The sequence below is a fragment of the Oncorhynchus clarkii genome, chromosome 6, assembly GCF_045791955.1.
Source record: "Oncorhynchus clarkii lewisi isolate Uvic-CL-2024 chromosome 6, UVic_Ocla_1.0, whole genome shotgun sequence".
In the NCBI taxonomy this organism is placed as follows: Eukaryota; Metazoa; Chordata; class Actinopteri; order Salmoniformes; family Salmonidae; genus Oncorhynchus; species Oncorhynchus clarkii.
The window spans coordinates 44,536,903-44,556,474 of NC_092152.1; the positions used below are offsets into that span (position 1 = coordinate 44,536,903).

Consider the following 19,572-nt stretch of genomic DNA (forward strand, 5'->3'; position numbering starts at 1 on the left):
CCAGCAGGCTCCGGACCTCGTAGGGTAAGAGTTGAGTATCCCTGAAATAGACTGACCAGGTGAATCCAGGTGAAAACTATGATCCCTTATAGATGTCACTTGTTAAATCCCCTTTAATCAGTGACAATGAAGTGGAGGAGACAGGTTAAATAAGGAGTTTTAAGACTTGAGATATGGTTTGTGTGTGTGTGCCGTTCAGAGGATGAATGGGCAAGACAAAACATTTAAGTGCCTTTGAATGGGGCATGGTTGTAGGTGCCAGTCAGTTTGAGTGTGTAAAGAACTGCAACGCTTCTGGATTTTTCACACTCAACAGTTTCCCGTGTGTATCAGGAATGGTCCACCACCCAAAGGATATCCAGCCAACTTGAAACAACTGAAGCATTGACATCAACATGGGCCAGCATCCCTGTGGAATGCTTTCAACACCCTTTTTTTTGTCCATGCTCCAACGAATTGAGGCTGTGCTGAGGGCAAATAGGGGTGGAACTCACCCTGCCTATGCTTTATTTTATTCAGGTTTATTTTGTGTTTGAGTGATACAAAATGTTATGAAATGTTACATTATTGTGAAAAATGTCATTTGAGACAAATGGCAACAATTCATTGTTGTTAATTATTAATTCATCAGCCAATAAAGTGAAATGGATGATAAAAATCTGACCCATACATCTACATCGGCTACTGTGAAAGCCAACCACCAATAATTACAATTTTTTTCACAGTTTCATAGGTAGTAAAATGTTATCTTTGATATTCTTTAAAACATTACATAAAAACAATCTTCCAACACCTAAAATGTGACAAGTTCTTCCATATCTGTATGTTCTAGCTGTAATGGATGTTCAACAATTTCTTCATCTTCATGGTCATCTGAAAAAGAGATGGGTTACAGATTTGGGTTTGAGCTGCATATACAGCATGAGGTCAATACAAAACAGAAACAGAATAGTTACAGAATAGTTACAGTTCTATCCACTGTATATTACAGATACATGCAATTACAACATTACAATCACATTACTTGCCTTCATAATGTAATATAGAACAGCCTTTTCAAAACAAATATATGCAGCTAGTACCCAAGTGGGCAATCCCCCCTTCTACAAGCAGAGAGCAGCTAGAATCATGTCTTACTGGATGAGATTCGATGTATTTGTACAAGTGTAGTAGTGTTGTGTCCGTTAGTCAGAGATAGAGGTGGCAGTCTGGGTACTGCTTCAGGAAACACCTCTTCATCGGACTCTACCAGGCTCAACACATCTTCCCTGTCCTCCTCCATTCGCTCAAATCCATTACCTGTAATTCAATTTGGCTGTTAGTATTTAAATATATATTTGAGCAAGTCAGTAACTTTCCCAGTCAGTCGTCATCAAAGTATATCTTATCTTTAAGGTTAGGTTGATGGATCTTTTTCTTTCACCTTTCATGAAATGACACAATAATAAACAAAGACAGATGAGCTAACTTAAAAGCTCTTGTAAGAAAAGGGACAATGCAATTCATGGGGAAGAAAAGGTTTTACCCAGGCAAATTCGGTCACGGCTGGAATATACTGTTTTAGCGATAACAATCCCAGATCCTACGATCAAAATGGCTAGGAATATCCCAATGATTGCTCCAGTGTATTGAGATGAGGCTGAGAAAGAAAAGAAAAAACTAGATTAGACGTGTTTTCGTCTCTCATTAGGCATGCTTACATGTCGCTAAAGGGACATGAATGTACAAGAATCTCTCACAAGGAGAGGCAACAGGTTTATCGACATTCCAAAGAAGGTGTTGCCTTGCTACCTTTCTGCACCTGCCTTTGTTAGGTTTTGTTCATAAGTATGGTCTTCTGTGTCTATACCTCTATTACAAATCAAATGTTACTAGTCACATGCGTCGAATACAACAGGTGTAGTAGACCTTACAGTGAAATGCTTACTGACGAGCCCCTAACCAACAGTGCAGCTTAAACAAAATATATGGATAAGAGATAAAAGTAACAAGTAATTAAGGAGCAGCAGTAAAAAAAAAATATATATATACACACATACAGGGGGGTGCCGGCACAGATTCAATGTGCCGGTTAGTTGAGGTAGTATGTACATGTAGGTAGAGTTATTAAAGTGACTATGCAAAGATGACAACAGAGAGTGGCAGTGTGGAGAGGGGAGTGGAGGGGGGGGGGGGGGGGGCGGGAAACAGTGCAAATAGTCTGGGTAGCCATTTTAATAGATGTTCAGGAGTTTTATGGCTTGGGGGTAGAAGCTGTTTAGAATCAAATATAATGTATTCATAAAGCTTCTTACATCAGCTGATATCTCAAAGTGCTGTACAGAAACCCAGCCTAAAACCCCAAACAGCAAGCAATGCAGGTGTAGAAGCACAGTGGCTAGGAAAAGCTCCCTAGAAAGGCCAGAACCTAGGAAGAAACCTAGAGAGGAACCAGGCTATGAGGGGTGGCCAGTCCTCTTCTGGCTGTACCGGGTGGAGATTATAACAGAACATGGTCAAGATGTTCAAATGTTCATAGATGACCAGCAGGGTCACATAATAAGAATTACAGTGGTTGTCGAGGGTCAGCACCTCAGGAGTAAATGTCAGTTGGCTTTTCATAGCCGATCATTCAGAGTATCTCTACCATCTCTACCACTCCTGCTGTCTCTAGAGAGTTGAAAACAGCAGGTCTGGGACAGGTAGTACGTCCGGTGAACAGGTCAGGGTTCCATAGCCGCAGGCAGAACGATTGAACAGTTGAAACTGGAGCAGCAGTTTCAAGCCTCTTGGACCTAGACTTGGTGCTCCGGTACCGCTTGCAGTGCGGTAGCAGAGAACAGTCTATGACTAGGGTGGCTGGAGTCTTTGGTCAGAGGCCAAGCCGTTGCCATACCAGGCAGTGATGCACTAAGTATGTTCACAAATGGTTTTGTTCTGATAAAGATCCCCCACACCTGGCCTTTATGATTATAAACAAACTATCACTAGGGCCATAATCAATCTCTAGATAAGTTTTCTATACAATTTCCCATAGTCCCACAATTTTCTTACAGGAAGGAAAATTAGGCGCATGCACACACACAGACGCACCGACACTCAACTCAGTCTTAACTCACTTTTAACTGTTAAATAGATCTCCAGCTCGCGGACCATCAGTGGGTTCTCGCTCCTGCAGAAGTAGAGGCCCTCGTCCTTCTTGGTGATGTTGACTATGGTGAGGGTGAAGGTGGGGCCCTGTCGTGACAGGACATACTTGGGGCTGGGTACCACGTCCTCCTGCTGTGCTGTCCTCTGCCAGGTGGTGAGGGCTGGAGGCAGGGAGCTGGACTCTTTACAGGTTAATGTGATGTTGGTGCCTTCGAGAGCTGTGACCAGTGGTTCCCCTTCAGGATAGGGAGACTCTGGGAGATGAGAAGAAACATGGTGTTAGACTGGGCCAGGGATATAATTACACATAATTACAATTGAGCCAGAAGCATACCACCCTGCATCCCACTGCTGGCTTGCTTCTGAAGTTAAGCAGGGTTGGTCCTGGTCAGTCCCTAGATGGGAGACCAGATGCTGCTGGAAGTAGTGTTGGAGGGCCAGTAGGAGGCACTCTTTCCTCTGGTCTAAAGAAAATATCCCAAGGGCAGTGATTGGGGACATTACCCTGTGTAGGGTGCTGCCTTTCAGATGGGATGTTAAACAGGTGTCCTGACTCTCTGTGGTCACTGAAGATCCCATGGCACTTATCGTAAGAGTAGGGGTGTTAATCCTGGCTTTATTACCAATCTGGCCCTCATACCTAATCATCCACAGTTTACAATTGGCTCATTCATCTCCTCTCCCCTGTAACTATTCCCCAGGTTGTTGCTGTAAATGAGAATGTGTTCTCAGTCAACTTAACCGTTAAAATAACGGATACAATTTTTAAAAAAACATTTATATTAGATATAAGGATGCACACACACGCACTGGAGAGGTGTGGCTGAGTAAGAGATTATTTGGCACTTTTTCATTGTTTGAGTAAACTTTCATGGTGCTAAGATAACGCTTCAAAATATCCCTCGGCACGCCTTTCTTGAATTGCAAAAACACACTTGCTGTGTGCCACTGAATGGTTTCATACCTGGCTAACATTCGGAGCTTTATACAGTTGCAGAAACCATACAGTTGTTTATAAGCTGAAATAAAAAAAGAGTTGAACTGAACTGAAGTGAACTAAACATTGATACGTTTCAGGGCGTCTACAGTATTTGCAATACAGAAACCATAAATCTGAAAAGTAAACATTAATCATAGCAGATGTTGACTAGTTTGCAGGGTGCCTCTTGTATGTCTTACTGAGCGTGAAGGAGCAGAACTTCTCGTCTTCTGTACTAATCATAGGATGATGCCCATCACACTTCAGCGTCTGCCCCTCGAACAACAACGACCTGTTCAGATTTACCACTAGACGGTCTGTCACCTCCGACTCCATCAGCTGTCCAGCCACCTAAGAGGACCACAATGGAAATAAGTTGTTACACTTTTGTGTTACCATCAATGATTTCAAATGCATTGTATCCCATTAAATTGTGTTTTTAAATTGTCCACCAAAAAAAACACAAATAAACACCTGGTTCCCCTGGCTCGATGTCACTTGATGTTTCTCCCCCCAGAGTAATGTGGGAGAGGGGTAGCCTCCAAACCAGCTGCAGTTAAACTGGACATGGGACGGGTCCTTCCCAATCTTCCACTGACACTCCGGGTGCTTCTCTGGGGAATCTAGAGGAGAAATGGAAGCAGTTAATTTTACGGTGTAGAATTGATTTGGTATTTGAGTAATTACACAGTAATAACAAACCAGGTACCATTTAGATTTTTATGATAATAAGATGTATTGTTTTGGTTAATCTAATCAATTAGGGCACCATTTGGTACCAGGTACCAGCCAGTGGCATCTGCAGATAAACAAAACAGTAATGACATTGAGATTTTATTTCATTTTATTATCACTAAGCCCATGAAGCCCATGGCAATCACAGAAGACAGATCCCAGTATCAGAGACAAGTGAGTCTATTACCCTTATAGCCACCTACAGTATACAAGCAGCTCTTTGCTCCAGCCAACTTCCTTCTGGGAAACTGAGTTCTGGGCTCTACATATGTAGTTCCCCTGAGCTGTGGGTTGGATGTCCTCTATCCTGAAGTCCAGCCAGGACCCACTGCCCGCTGTCAGGGAGTCATTTCTGGACGCCACACCCTGAAACCCCCAGGACAAACGCTGGGAGGGATAGGACCAGCTGGAGCAGTTGAACAACACCGTGGAACCCCTGTGGACGATGAGGGTTCCATTGGAAAGGGTTGTGGCTGGGTGGATGTCTGTGATGCCATTGCCAGGACCACCTGATAGAGGTCAACATAAGGTTGTTTAGTAGGCATACACATTCCACTTGAATACAGTGTTCACATTATCCCCAATCAAGCATTGTTACAGTGTTTCATTATTGAGCAACATACACACAATAGCACAACATACACACGAGGCATTCTCTTTAGAGATCCTTCTCAGTCCTTATTGGTTAATATCAGACATTTCAACGCTCTTCAAGGTACAGTATTTAAGATCACCCGCAAATACCCTCTTATCACGCTCATTCAAATGGCTACAGGATACATGGACATACTACTACAGTAACGGTTATCCACAAAACTAGCCACTGCAGCAAATATTCCGGAAGAACCAGTTTCAAGGAATTTGAAGACAGGAGCAATAGACCAAAATACTCGATTCTATACACCTGTCAGCAAAGGGTGAGGCTGAAATAGCCGAATCCACTCATTTTAGGTGTGTCTACATACTTTTGGCAATGTAATGTATATACAAGTCATTATACAAGAATGACACCAACACAAACACTGTTACGTTAGGAAACATATACTTACTGACTATTTGCAATGTCAGACTTGTTTGAGTGTTGTTGTCATGGGGTAAGGAATCACAAAGATATATCCCCTCATCTGATAAAGCTAGTCCATTGATGTACAAGCTTTGATTGTACATTATCGTCAGGTGCCCTTCACTTGAAGGTGTTAGAATTATGGAATGATTTCGGCCAATGATAACCTGTCCATTCTGCATCCATCGCGTGAAGGAGGGAGTCACGTTCATCGCAGTGTTCCAACACGGAAGTAGAATATTCGCCCCCAGAGTTTTAATTACAGTAGTTTTATCTGAGCGTCCATTTGCTGCAAATTTCATAAAAACAATAAGCAAGAGATGAGACGATGATCAAATAGTAAAAGTGAGCACCACATAGATCAAAACATTGACCTAATATAAACTAATTTCACTGTATCACTTATTAGGCTAAGTCCACCTTTTGGGTTACATAGTCTATTCATAAACATGTCACAAGTGGACACTCACCTGTCTGATCCATGAACAGAAGAAGAAAAATTGCAACTGAGAATGCCTTCATGATTATTCCTGCTGTATAGCCCGATTTCATGTTAAACAAAAGCTTGGTTGCCAATGTCAGCAGTTTACCTGACTACCTGTTGTACGTGCTATGACACAAGACAACTCGACACGTAGTTTACATGAGACTGCTTAGAGTAAATAATCGATACATAGGCCATCATTTAACATGTCTCTTTTCCATGGAACCGCCACATGCTACACATTTTAACCTATTTGACTACCTGGCTGTTTACTCCGGGAGAGGCATTATGGACACGCCTAGTGCCCAAATGGATGACGCATGTCGCGTAGCTGAGTCGAGTGTGGAGACACAACAGTTCAGTCAGTTGTCCGGATAAGCCCTACCCAGTTGCAATATGTAACCTTTTGTGCGACCAGACCAAATTCACATAGACAGAGTTATAGATATGTCATTCTCATTGACAACAAGTCTAACAATTATGTGTTCTATGTGCTGTATTTCTATGCTTCCCGAACTTTTGTTTCGTTTTTGCATCTTTTACTTTCGGCTTTGTACACCAACTTACTATATTTTAGGTTATGGAAAATATATTTCTCACCGGTTTAGATGGTAAAATGAATATCTACACAATGACTGCTTGTTTTGTCACAAACTGAAATTAGGCGAACTATTCGAATTTTAGCATCCAGAAATTCATGGCGGCGCGATTGCCGCATAGTGCTTGTTATCTGGCTAAACCTAGTTATCTAGCACTTATTAAAACTTGTAAAGTGATTATGTCGAAGAGCGAGGGCGAAATAACAATAAGTATTGGTCACCATCTGGATTTGATCACCATCTCCAATTTGTTCCATCTCACTTGATTTTATTTCAAGTAGGATAGCAGCCTACACAGATGGTAGTAGGCATAACTATCTGGATTTCACCATAAGAGTCAACACTGCTCCATAAGAGAGACAACACAGGACACCTTATTCGCGTGCCGCAGTAGGGAAGTATCTAGTGTAGCCAAATATCAGGCCAGGGTGACAGCTAAAGCACATGTATTGTAGTGATTTTCACCGAAAATATACAACTAGGGCATTAACGTCTAACGTTACGTTTTTGTTAAAAAACAACTAACAGTTACACTACATGACCAAAAGTATGTGGACACCTGCTCGTCGAATATCTCATTCCACAATCATGGGCATTAATATGGAGTTGGTACACCCTTTGCTGCTATAACAGCCTCCACTATTCTGGGAAGGCTTTCCATTAGATGTTGGAACATTGCTGCAGAGACTTGCTTCCACACAAGAGCATTAGTGAGGTCGGGCACTGATGTTGGGTGATTAGGCCTCGCTCACAGTTGGCATTCCAATTCTTCCCAAAGGTGTTTGATGGAGTTGAGGTCAGGGCTCTGTGCAGGCCAGTCAAGTTCTTCCACACCGATCTCAACAAACCATTTCTGAATGGATCTCCTTTTGTGCATAGGGGCATTATATATATATATATATTTCACCATTATTTAACCAGGTAGGCTAGTTTAGAACAAGTTCTCAATTACAACTGCGACCTGGCCAAGATAAAGCAAAGCAGTTCGACATACAACAACACAGAGTTACACATGGCATAAACAAACATACAGTCAATAATACAGTAGAAAAAATGTTGTCTATATACATTGTGTGCAAATGAGGTAAGCTAATTAAGGGAGGTAAGGCAGGCAATAAATAGGCCATGGTGGCAAAGTAATTACAATATAGCAATTAAACACTGGAATCAAATCAAAGTTTATTTGTAACGTGCAGTTCACCTTACAGTGAAAATGCTTACTTACAGGCCCTAACCAATAGTGCGAAAAAAAGGTATGTGTTTGTGTGTGTAGGAAAGTCAAGAAATAAAACAACAGTAAAAAGACATTTGAAAATAACAGTAGCAAGGCTATATACAGACACCGGGTAGTCAGGCTTATTGAGGTAGTATGTACATGTGGGTATGGTTAAAGTGACAATGCATATATGATGAACAGAGAGTAGCAGTAGCGTAAAGAGAGGGGTTGGCGGGTGGTGGAACACAATGCAGATAGTCCGGTTAGCCAATGTGCGGGAGCACTGGTTGGTCGGGCCAATTGAGGTAGTATGTACATGTATGTATAGTTAAAGTGACTATGCATATAATAAACAGAGAGTAGCAGCAACGTAAAAGAGGGGGGGGGCACACAATGGAAATAGTCCGGAGAACCGTTTGGTTACCGGTTCAGGAGTCTTATGGCTTGGGGGTAAAAATGTTGAGAAGCCTTTTTGTCTGAGACTTGGCACTCCGGTACCGCTTGCCATGCGGTAGTAGAGAGAACAGTCAGTCTATGACTGGGGTGGCTGGGGTCTTTGACAATTTTTAGGGCCTTCCTCCGACACTGCCTGGTGTAGAGGTCTTGGATGGCAGGCAGCTTTGGCCCAGCGATGTACTGGGCCCTACGCACTACCCTCTGTAGTGCCTTGCGGTCGGAAGCCGAGCAATTGCCATACCAGGCAGTGATGCAACCGGTCAGGATGCTCTCGATGTTGCAGCTGTAGAACCTTTTGAGGATCTCAGGACCCATGCCAAATCTTTTTAGTTTCCCAAGGGAATAGGCTTTGTCGTGCCCTCTTCATGACTGTCTTGGTGTGTTTGGACCATTCTAGTTTGTTGTTGATGTGGACACCAAGGAACTTGAAGCTCTCAACCTGACCCACTACAGCCCCGTCGATGAGAATGGGGGTGTGCTCGATGCTCCTTTTCCTGTAGTCCACAATCATCTCCTTAGTCTTGGTTACGTTGAGGGATAGGTTGTTATTCTGGCACCACCCGGCCAGGTCTCTGACCTCCTCCCTATAGGCTGTCTCGTCGTTGTCGGTGATCAGGCCTACCACTGTTGTGTCGTCTGCAAACTTAATGATGGTGTTGGAGTCATGCCTGGCCATGCAGTCGTGGGTGAACAGGGAGTACAGGAGGGGACTGAGCACGCACCCAGGACAAAAGGAACACCTATCTGAGAATGCTGTTCATTGACTACAGCTCAGCGTTCAACATTATAGTACCCACAAGGCTCATCACTAAGCTAAGGACACTGGGACTAAAACACCTCCCTCTGCAACTGGATCCTGGACTTCCTGACGGGCCGCAACCAGATGGTAAGGGTAGGCAACAACACATCTGCCAGGCTGATCCTCAACACTGGGGATCCTCAGGGGAGCATACTTAGTCCCCTCCTGTACTCCTTGTTCACCAACCAGCAGTTGCCAAGCACGACTCCAACACCATTATTAAGTTTGCTGACGACACAACAGTGGTAGGCCTGATCACCAACAACGATGAGACAGCCTATAGGGAGGAGGTCAGAGACCTGGCAGTGTGGTGCCAGGACAACATCCTCTCCCTCAATGTGAGCAAGACAATCGTGGACGATAGGAAAATGAGGGACAAACAGGCCCCTATTAACATTGCCGGGGCTGAAGTGGAGCGGGTCGAGAGAGTGTCCACATCACCAACAAACTATCATGGTCCAAACACACCAAGGCAGTTGTGAAGATGCATGACAACACTTTTTCCCCCTCAGGAAATTGAAAAGATTTGGCATGGGTCCCCAGATCCTCAAAAAGTTATACGGCTGCACCATCGAGAGCATCCTGACCTGTTGAATCACCGCCTGGTTATGGCAACTGCTCGGCATCCGACCATAAGGCGCCACAGAGGGTAGTGAGTACGACCCAGTACATCACTGGGGCCAAGCTTTCTGACATCCAGGACCTATATACTAGGCGGTGTCAGAGGAAGACCCAAAAAAATAGTTTAATCCTATTGAAAATCCCCTGTCTTAGGTCAGTTAGGATCACCCCTTTTTGAAGAATGTGAAATGTCAGAATAATAGTAGAGAGAATTATTTATTTCGGCTTTTATTTCTTTCACCACATTCCCAGTGGGCCAGAAGTTAACATGCACTCGATTAGTATTTCGGTAGCATTGCCTTTAAATCGTTTAACTTGGGTCAAACGTTTTGGGTAGCCTTCCACAAGCTTCCCACAATAAGTTGGGTGAATTTTGGCCCAAGAGGCACTGCGTTTGAAGGTAGGCCTTGAAATACATCCACAAGGTACACCTCAATTGACTCAAATGATGTCAATTAGACTATCAGAAGCTTCTAAAGCGATGACATAGTTTTCTGGAATTTTCCAAGCTGTTTAAAGGCACAGTCAACTTAGTGTATGTAAACTTCTGAACCACTGCAATTGTGATAGTGAATTATAAGTGAAATAATCTGTAAACAATTGTTGGAAAAATGGCTTGTCATGCACAAAGTAGATGTCCTAACCGACTTGCCAAAACTATAGTTTGTTAGCAAGAAATTTGTGGAGCGGTTGAAAAACTAGTTTTAATGACTCCAACCTAAGTGTATGTAAACTTCCGACTTCAACTGTATATATTCACAGTGCATTCGGAAAGTGTTAAGACCCCTTGACTTTTTTCATATTGTTACATTATAGCCGTATCCTAAAATGGTAACAAACAAAAAAATCTACACACAATACCCCACAATGACAAAGTGAAAACAGGTTTTGACATGTTTTCTAATTTAATAACATCTTTAAACAAAAATACCTTACTTATGAAATTGAGCTCAGGTGCATCCTGTCTCCATTGATCATCCTTGAGATGTTTCTACAACTTGATTGGAGTCCACCTGTGGTAAATTAAATTGATTGGACACGTTTTGGAAAGGCACACACCTGTCTATATAAGGTCCCGCCGTTGACAGTGTATGTCAGAGTAAAAACCAAGTCATGAGGTCAAAGGAATTGTCAGTAGAGCTCCGAGACAGGACTGTGTCGGGGTACAGATCTGGGGAAGGGTACCAAAACATTTCTGCATTATTGAAGGTCACCAAGAACACAGTGGCCTCCATCATTCTTAAATGGAAGAAGTTTGGAACCACCAAGATTCTTCCTAGAGCTGGCCGCCCGGCCAAACTGAGCAATCGGGGGAGAAGGGCCTTGGTCAGGGATGTGACCAAGAACCCGGTGGTCACTCTGACAGAGCTCCAGAGTTCCTCTGTGGAGATGGGAGAACCTTCCAGAAGGGCAACCATCTCTGCCGTACCCCATCAATCAGGCCTTTATGGTAGAGTGGCCAGACGGATGCCACACCTCAGTAAAACGCATTTGACAGCCCACTTAGAGTTTACCAAAAGGCACAAAGATTCTCTGGTCTGATAAAATCAAGATTGAACTCTTTGACCTGAATGCCAAGCGTCACTTCTGGAGGAAACCTGGCACCATCCCTACAGTGAAGCGTGATGGTGGCAGCGTCATGCTGTGGGGATGTTTTTCATTGGCAGGGACTGGGACATCACAATTACACAACACATAGGTTGTAATATGGCGTTTTTTTTTTGGGGGGGGGGGGGGGGGGGGGTTGACTTCCCCAGTGATTTTACCCATGCACCACTACTGCATTGTAGTTGGCACTCTGCATTCGGGCAGGTAGCGTTATCCAGGCATCCACCAAACCCAGATTCATCGGTCGGACTGCCAGATGCATGAATCATCACTCCAGAGAACGTGTTTCCACTGCTCCAGAGTCCAATGGCGGCGAGCTTTACACCACTCCAACCAACGCTTGGCAATGCGCATGGTGATCTTAGACTTATATGTGGCTGCTCTGCCATGGAAACCCAGTTCATGAAGCTCCTGACTAACAGCTTTTGTGCTGATGTTGCTTCCAGAGGCAGTTTGGAACGTGGTAGTGAGTGTTGTAACCGAGGACAAATGATTTTTACTCGCTTCAGCAGTCCCATTCTGTGAGGTTGTGAGGCCTACCATTTCGAGACTGAGCCGTTGTTGCTCCTAGACGTGACCACTTTACAATAACAGCACTTACAGTTGACTGGGGCAGCTCTAGCAGCGCAGAAATTTGATCATTGTTGGACTTGTTGGAAAGGTGACAGTGCCACGTTGAAATTCATGGAGCTATTCAGTAAGGCCATTCTACTGCCAATGTCTGAAAACTACATGCCACCCCCACTTCGTGTCACTTTCTACATACCGAGCCCACTGCCATTGAGGCTGCTAATGCTGTCTCTGGCCCATACTCCAGCACAGTAGCTGGCGGTAATGCACCCCCCCACCCAGCACTGCTTTCCCACAGTTCTGTTACGGCAAGGGGAGTAGCTAACTAAGGCACCGGTACCCTACAGTGTCCTTCACCTGTGCCCACTGCCATTGAGGTTGCTAACGCTGTCTCTGGTCCACACTCCAGCACAATAGGTGGTGCTAATGCACCAACATTGGATGCTAACCACTGAAAAACCCCACTGTAGAAGGAGGCTGCCAGCTAGCTAGGCGACACCTATACCTCAGTGCAGTGTTGCCAACTTAGCAACTTTGTCCCTATATTTAGCGAGTATTCAGACCCCTCTAGCGACAAATTTTCAAAAAAGCGACTAGCGACAAATCTAGTTAGACTTTTTCTAGTGTTTTCTGAGACTTTTGGAGAGACTGACGTGAAAGCACGTATCGTTCTTACTCTTCTCAACTAGCAGCGGGTGCTGCATTGGGCCCCACCCCTGTCCCAAAGCACTCACAGGCGGCCCAGTCCTTGCGCAGCAGTCCCTCCCAGCTGAAGTCAGAGCAGGAGATGTTCACCCCTCTGCGCCCAAACTGAAAATTAATCGCGCATGCGGGAAGCCGCCACTGGCTGATCCCGCCCTGGTTTACATTAACATTTTTTTAAACCTGAATTAGGGCCAGACTAGTTACCATAATTCTCACATTGCCATTGACAGTTTTTTCTATTCTCTCTTTTTGGTCCATTTAGATTGTTAATGTAGATTGCATACAAAAAAAATGTCAAAAATGTTATGGTTAAAAATGTTCATGTTTTACTGTGACTTGTTGTAGGCTCCTAAGTGGACCATAAGGTTAAAAACCAAACCAAATTAAGAAGAAAAAAAAAGAAAAACAATTAAGTAACTCCACCAGAGTGTCTCTTTTGGGTCACTAGCCCGGATAAAGGAGGAGGGTTGGAATTGTGACATAAACAAAACAAGAATCGACAGAAGTTAATTAATTTGTAGTTATAAACATATTTAGGGTGTTTTTTACTCACTTTTTTATCTCTCCCACTGTGTTATTCCTCTCTCCTTCAGCGACCATCACAATTACATGCATATATGGCCAACTGTAGAACTAAACGTAATGTGATTGGCACAAAGGCAATCCATATGACAGTCCGGCCTCTGTCTTAGTAGTGGGGAGATGGATGTTGAAGTCTCAATGAGCAAGGCAGAGCCAAAAGGACTGATATGGACAGTGGTGATGCCAGCAGAAGTGGAACAGAGACACTAAGCCAGGACAGGCATCCATTCCGAGGAATGTTGGGTAGGGGAGGACGGCAGGAAGAGACAGAAGAGAGTAGGCCATCTTTACAAGACTAAGTGTGGGACACAGCCGGTTGAATACGACATTAAATATGATAGGAAAGCATCCAACAGGAATGTATGATTTCTGGCAGGAAACAGAGAAAGTGGAGCATGTACTGATACAGTGTGGATATGAGCGGGAAAAAGAGAATGAGATCCAGTATAAGGGAGAAGGGGATACAGAAATTGAGTTTAAAGAGCATTATGAGTAGAACATCCAGTCCACACTCCAGTACAGTAGGTGGCGGTAATGGACCATAACATTGAATGCCAACCTCAGATAAACTCCACTGAAAAAAAAGTCAGGCCTCTGTCTGCCACCTTGTGTTGTTTTTGTGCAACCAAATCCAGTGTGCAGCCCCCCCGGAATCAGTCCTTGCATTTCCTCTTTCAGGAAAATAACTGCTTTGAAATGGTATGGGGGTAACTTACTCCTTCCATAATCCTTTTAGAGTATACCAACACCCTCTATACATCATTGACCATGTCACATCTCTGGTCCTGTCCATCTGTCCTCCATGTCTACACAGGTATGTCTGGTCTATGAGCAGTCAGGCTGCCTCTTCTGCACCGAGCCGGTCCTCACCAACCTCTCCGGAGACAACCCTGGAAAGATCAAGATCCAAGTCTTTCGATAGACATACGGACTGGGAAGTCCCGTAGCTGGGACCTGCTATCATCCAGAATAGGATGACTATGTCCCTAAACTCCATGAACAACTGTCTGGAAAAATAAACAGACTTGTGAGATACATGAGTATCCTGAAATTGGCTGCAATATAAAATTGACTTGTGAGTATCGTGGGATTCACATTATGTAGCTAAACTACAGAAACCCCAACAATTAAGCCTTGTTTGTTTGTGCCACTCGCTTACTTTACCATTGTGTACAGTGAGCAATATCCTATATTTTCTCATTATGACCCATTGAAAATTCATCTCACTATCCCCATGATCAGTCACAATAAAACAACTCAATCTATAGTCGTGTTCTATTCTCTGTAATCATTCTCATTTACTAGTGTGTTTACAGTTTGAATTAGTTACTCCCTATAGAATCAGTTCTCCTTTTTGTAGACACTGGCAATGGTGCTGCAGATAATTCATATGAGAACGTGCCGAAGTGCCCCTGAAAATTAAACCTGAGCCTGCACAAGCCATGGAACAATTCCAAAAATAGAAAATGCATTCAGTAGGGGACCTTGAATGTGGCCAAGCTGACCTGTATCTGTAAAAGAAAAATCATTGTCAGCTGACAGTATATGTGAAAAAAAAAACATATTTACTGCCTTGCACTTTGAGCATTGAGGTGCTGTTTATCTATTAAACATATACTTTACTGTAACCAGTCGGATCTAATAAATTATCATCTATTAAACACCCATAGTAATAAACCACATGGGAGCATAGATTGCAGTGTGAGGAGTCTCTTTACCATGTGCGGATAAGGAAAATATTAAAATAAAATAAACATCCAATGAGGTCAAACCTTTGTGTGATGAGCACTTTATTTACAAATATAATTAAAAGCTTGGATGACAGACTCATGCTCTCTCTTAATCCTGAAAAACTAAATTAAAGTGCATGCAATAATAAAGCATTTATTTTACTCATCTGGTTTATAAGAAAATACACAGCTTGTAGAGTGTGGAGGTTACAGCAAAAATAAGGATTCATTTCAGTTGGAAATGTCAGAGCAAGAAACCCATTGCCCGATTGATTCGACTTTCAAATACTGAACGAAGAGGAAGGAGAAAAATGTCATTATTATTATTTTAAATCGATTGGAGTAACAGTTAAAATAGTACAATACGAAAATAAGTAAAAGCTCTCCAAAAAAAATCCTTCTATACACAAAATACATGTCCCTCCCCAAGCCCCGACAAAGCCCTTTGTGCTACCTGGGAGTAGGGATTCACATGTGTATGTGTCTGGAATGACAGCCTATTCCCTACATAGTGCACTATTTTATATACTATATAGTGCACTAACCAGAGCCCCAAAAGTACTGCACTACATAGGGAATAGTGTGTCATGACTCAACCATGTGGTATTCACATTACCTGCCAGTGCAGAGAATCAGTATGATACAGTGGTATCAGGGTGCATTGCAAGTCTCCCTCTTCAGTGTCTCATGTCAAGTGAATAATCAAATTCTCTCCAAAGGAGGACTCACATTTATTTACTGTACCATTACGTAGACTATGACTTTAAACATGTTCTCAACCTATCAAATTGCTTTAAATTTTCCATAAAAATTTCCTGATGAATATAAAAAGCAAAAAGAGTTGAAGGAACTGGAAGCAGGGACAAGAAGACAATAAGGCTGCAGAAGGAGGACCAGTTTGTTTTTAGTTTTTCGGCTTTAGGTTTTTGCACAGCTTGAACAAATTATTAACCTCTAATGCATGATCATTGAGCAACACAATACTATTCACTCCTATTGTCCTCTTATTCTCTCCCTCTGGTTTCCACTTTCAGTTACACTAAAAGTGTCATCATTGCACAAGAAACAGGAACACCGTGACAATGTAATGTTATTCTTTAAAACAAAGACAACCTCGGAAGTTATCCAGCATTTTTTTGTCATCTTGTGGCGGACACCACGAGAGAGGGGGGCCCGTTGGCTATAGACCAGTGCAGGCACTGGGCTGGTTTGTATGTGGCTGGTGTGTGTGTGTGTACACACATTTATGTGTGTAGCTGTGTGTGTGTGGGAATCAGTAGCTAAAGACCCTAACTGCCCGGTCCAACCAAAACCAGACCAGGTCACATCAGGTCACGAGGCTGAGGAGGAACAGGAGGGTCGTCACACCAGACGACGAAGACGAGGTCACCAGGGCTGACCTAGTCATCTGTAGTCATCCTTGGGGGGGTCCAGGGCCCCCAGATTACCAAAGCCCAGTCGGAGGCTCTCCATGTCGAACGTGTCGATCTCTCTCTCCTGGCGATCCAGCAGGTGCTTGATCCTCTCTGTACGCTCCTTCTGAAGGGAAGCCAGCTCCTCTTCAATCTAAAAAACCACAACTTAGTTAATTAAACTAGTGGAAGCAAGAGCATTTAGAACCAGTAAGGTATGAGTATTGCAGAGTTCAACCTGCAAGTGCCACTGTAGTGTGTGTGCAGGCTTTTTCAGTTTTTTGCTTAGCTTAGATTTTTGGGTCAGTGTTGATTTGAAATTCAGCATAATTCTGTAACCACTCCATCAACTAACTACAGACAGAAATATGCCTGCACTAGCCATGAGTAGAGCCAGACACAATTTACTGTCAATCAATCCATTACAGCCGTTGTCTGCATCTTAAATCAATAAATATTAGCTGTTCATCTTTCATTTTCAGCGTTTGGTACAGATTGATTCCATTCCATAAAGCCTCTAGATACAGATTACATCTGGCCCCTGAGACACCCTATCTAGACAGTGGATCGAAATCAGCAGTAAGCACTTCTCTGGAAGCGTATGAGTCTGGGGTGTGTTCATTAGGATCCAAATGGAAAAAGACAAACTGAAACAGGGAGGGACCACCTGAACTGGTCCAATAAGAAATGCACATTTTTGTTTTCCATTGCAGAACAATTTAAAACTTATTCAGTTGCGTGTCCTGATGAATACAACCCTGATACAGGGTTAACAATGACGTCACCTGATCCAGAAAGCCTGCAGGGCAACAGATAGTCACCAGATGGCGCCACACCACCACTGGTTGCATAATACTGTAATGATACTACTGTAGGCTACTGCCTGGGCAACAGAAACTGGATCAGGGCTGCATGTTCCTTTGTTATCAAGGAGCGATATAGCGATGACATCATTGCCTTGGAAAAACATATTATTCAAGAATAAAAAATAAAAAAATCTATTCTGACTGATAAAGTGGCCTACAGTGATTTGAATGTATGCAATGCCAGGCCATCAGCATCCACTGTTCAGATGTAAATTGTCAACAGCGGTGTACAGAAGAAGTATTGAGTGGGGAGAAGAGGTGAAAGAGAAGGTGTTGTGACACCAGACTGAAGAACACAGAAAGGAGGGCATGACTCAATGACTCAATTAATATAATAGTAAGTAAAGTCTTATTGTTATGGAGGACCATATTACATAATCTAATATCATAAATCAATTATTCATTTTTAACACACTGGGTAGGATTCAAATATAGAGCATGGTGTAAGAATAATACAACACTAACATGATAGGATTTTGCAACCAAAACTGAGTGCATGACACGTTTTTTGGGGCCTCAGTTACAAATTAGTAGAGTGAAATGTGTGTCAAATGAAAGTGAAGTCTGTCTCTGTGGGTGCATGTTGATTCTGCTTCCAGCACATTGTGCTCCGCAAAGGCTCTGCCTGCATGAGTGTGAGTATGTGTGTGTATATCTGTGTCTGTCTGCGTTCTGCGCATCTGTCTGGGTATCTGTGTCTGTTTTTGCTCCTCCCTACCCCTCGACCTTTTGTTTTAGGTGGGCTCTGTGTGTGTGTGTGTGTGTGTGTGTGTGTGTGTGTGTATGCATGCATGCATGCGTGTGTCCCCGTCCGTATAGGTCTGTCTCTCTCTCTCCATATCAGTCTGTCACTTCCCCCTCGACACCTCTACCTTTTGTTCTAGGTGGGCTCTGTGTGTGTGTGTGTATGCATGCATGCGTGTGTCCCCGTCCGTATAGGTCTGTCTCTCTCTCCATATCAGTCTGTCACTCGACACCTCTACCTTTTGTTCGAGGTGGGCTCTGCGCAGCGAAACCTTCTGCTCCAGCTTCTGCTGCTCTCTGTCGTGCTGGGCCTCGGTCTGCATCTTGATCTTACTCTGGTAGGCATTCAGCAGCTCCATCTCCTGCTGCAGCTGCTGCCTCAGAGCCTGGCACTCGGCTTCCTGGGCCTCGTCCAGACGCAGCTGACGGGGAGAAATAAAGAGAAGACCCCAACAGAGAAAAGGGGGAATAAAGAGAGAGTGAGAGAAAAGGAAACACAGGGGGAGGGGAGGGGGAGGAAAGAGGGTGGGAGAGAGAATAGAATAAGAGTGGTGAAAGAGATGAAGGGAGAGGGGCAGTGAAGAGAAGAGAAAAGAGAGGAAGAAGTGAGGAGAAAAGGAAATAGAAGAAGAGACCGGACGAGTGATGGGAATAAGTGAAGCAAAGAGGGTTACAAACTCCTACAACGACCTAAATCTCCTGTGCCTTGGGGCCTAAGATTATTTCATTCCCATATGGAACTATTCTTAATGTCAGATATGAATTAATAAGATCTGTGGCATTTATATGAATTAGTTCTTTGAGATTGTCAAAGGAAATGATCAAATATTAACTTTCTTAGTTACAAAAAGTAATCACAACTCGGTCATCAAAACACCCGTTCTCCATTTTGTGCCGACTCACCGCCTGCGATGCCATCATCTCGTTGATGCTCTGTTCGTACTGCTCAGCCAGAATGGCCAGTTTCCTGGTCTGCTCCTCCTTCAGGGCCTTGAGCACCGTCTTGTGCTCGCTCTTGGGCGTAACCTCCATCTGGTGGTGTCTCAGGGCCTTGTACTGCTTGGTCTGGACCTTACACGTGTCTTGGAACTGCTTCTTAATCTGCAGCTCCATGGCCTGGTGGAGATGGAGATTGGAACAGGTGAGGTGAATGAGGAGAGTGTTAAACACAAGCACACACACAGATGGATTTGAGGGATCCTGTTGACCCATTACATTCAGTTTCTACTGTATGTTCTTTGCCTGTCGTAATATGGTTCAAATTCTGATGAGTG

The 19,572-nt window shown here is 43.5% G+C and overlaps 2 protein-coding genes across 3 annotated transcripts in view; both read right to left on the reverse strand.

Moving 5' to 3' along the window:
- Positions 1 to 295: 295 nt before the first annotated feature.
- On the reverse strand, positions 296 to 6,766 carry LOC139411195 (V-set and immunoglobulin domain-containing protein 10-like). The gene is made up of 9 exons (XM_071157123.1): positions 6,377 to 6,766; positions 5,893 to 6,195; positions 5,047 to 5,352; positions 4,583 to 4,731; positions 4,309 to 4,459; positions 3,099 to 3,383; positions 1,526 to 1,639; positions 1,138 to 1,299; positions 296 to 873 (listed from the first exon to the last, which is right to left on the reverse strand). Exons 1-9 carry the CDS (start codon positions 6,456 to 6,458, stop codon positions 794 to 796), a joined length of 1,632 nt encoding a protein of 543 aa, XP_071013224.1. The 5' UTR covers positions 6,459 to 6,766; the 3' UTR covers positions 296 to 793.
- An 8,541-nt stretch (positions 6,767 to 15,307) lies between these two features.
- Positions 15,308 to 19,572, reverse strand: part of LOC139411196 (TAO kinase 3a) — a 90,636-nt gene continuing 86,371 nt past the window's right edge. The window contains exons 19-21 of one of the 2 annotated variants that reach the window (XM_071157124.1): positions 19,202 to 19,414; positions 18,538 to 18,720; positions 15,308 to 16,842 (exon numbers count right to left, since the gene is read on the reverse strand). In XM_071157124.1, the coding sequence (XP_071013225.1) occupies positions 16,681 to 16,842; positions 18,538 to 18,720; positions 19,202 to 19,414 (558 nt within the window). In that variant the 3' untranslated portion in view covers positions 15,308 to 16,680. The remainder of the gene's footprint in view (positions 16,843 to 18,537; positions 18,721 to 19,201; positions 19,415 to 19,572) is intronic. The other variant, XM_071157125.1, reaches the window with a different exon arrangement.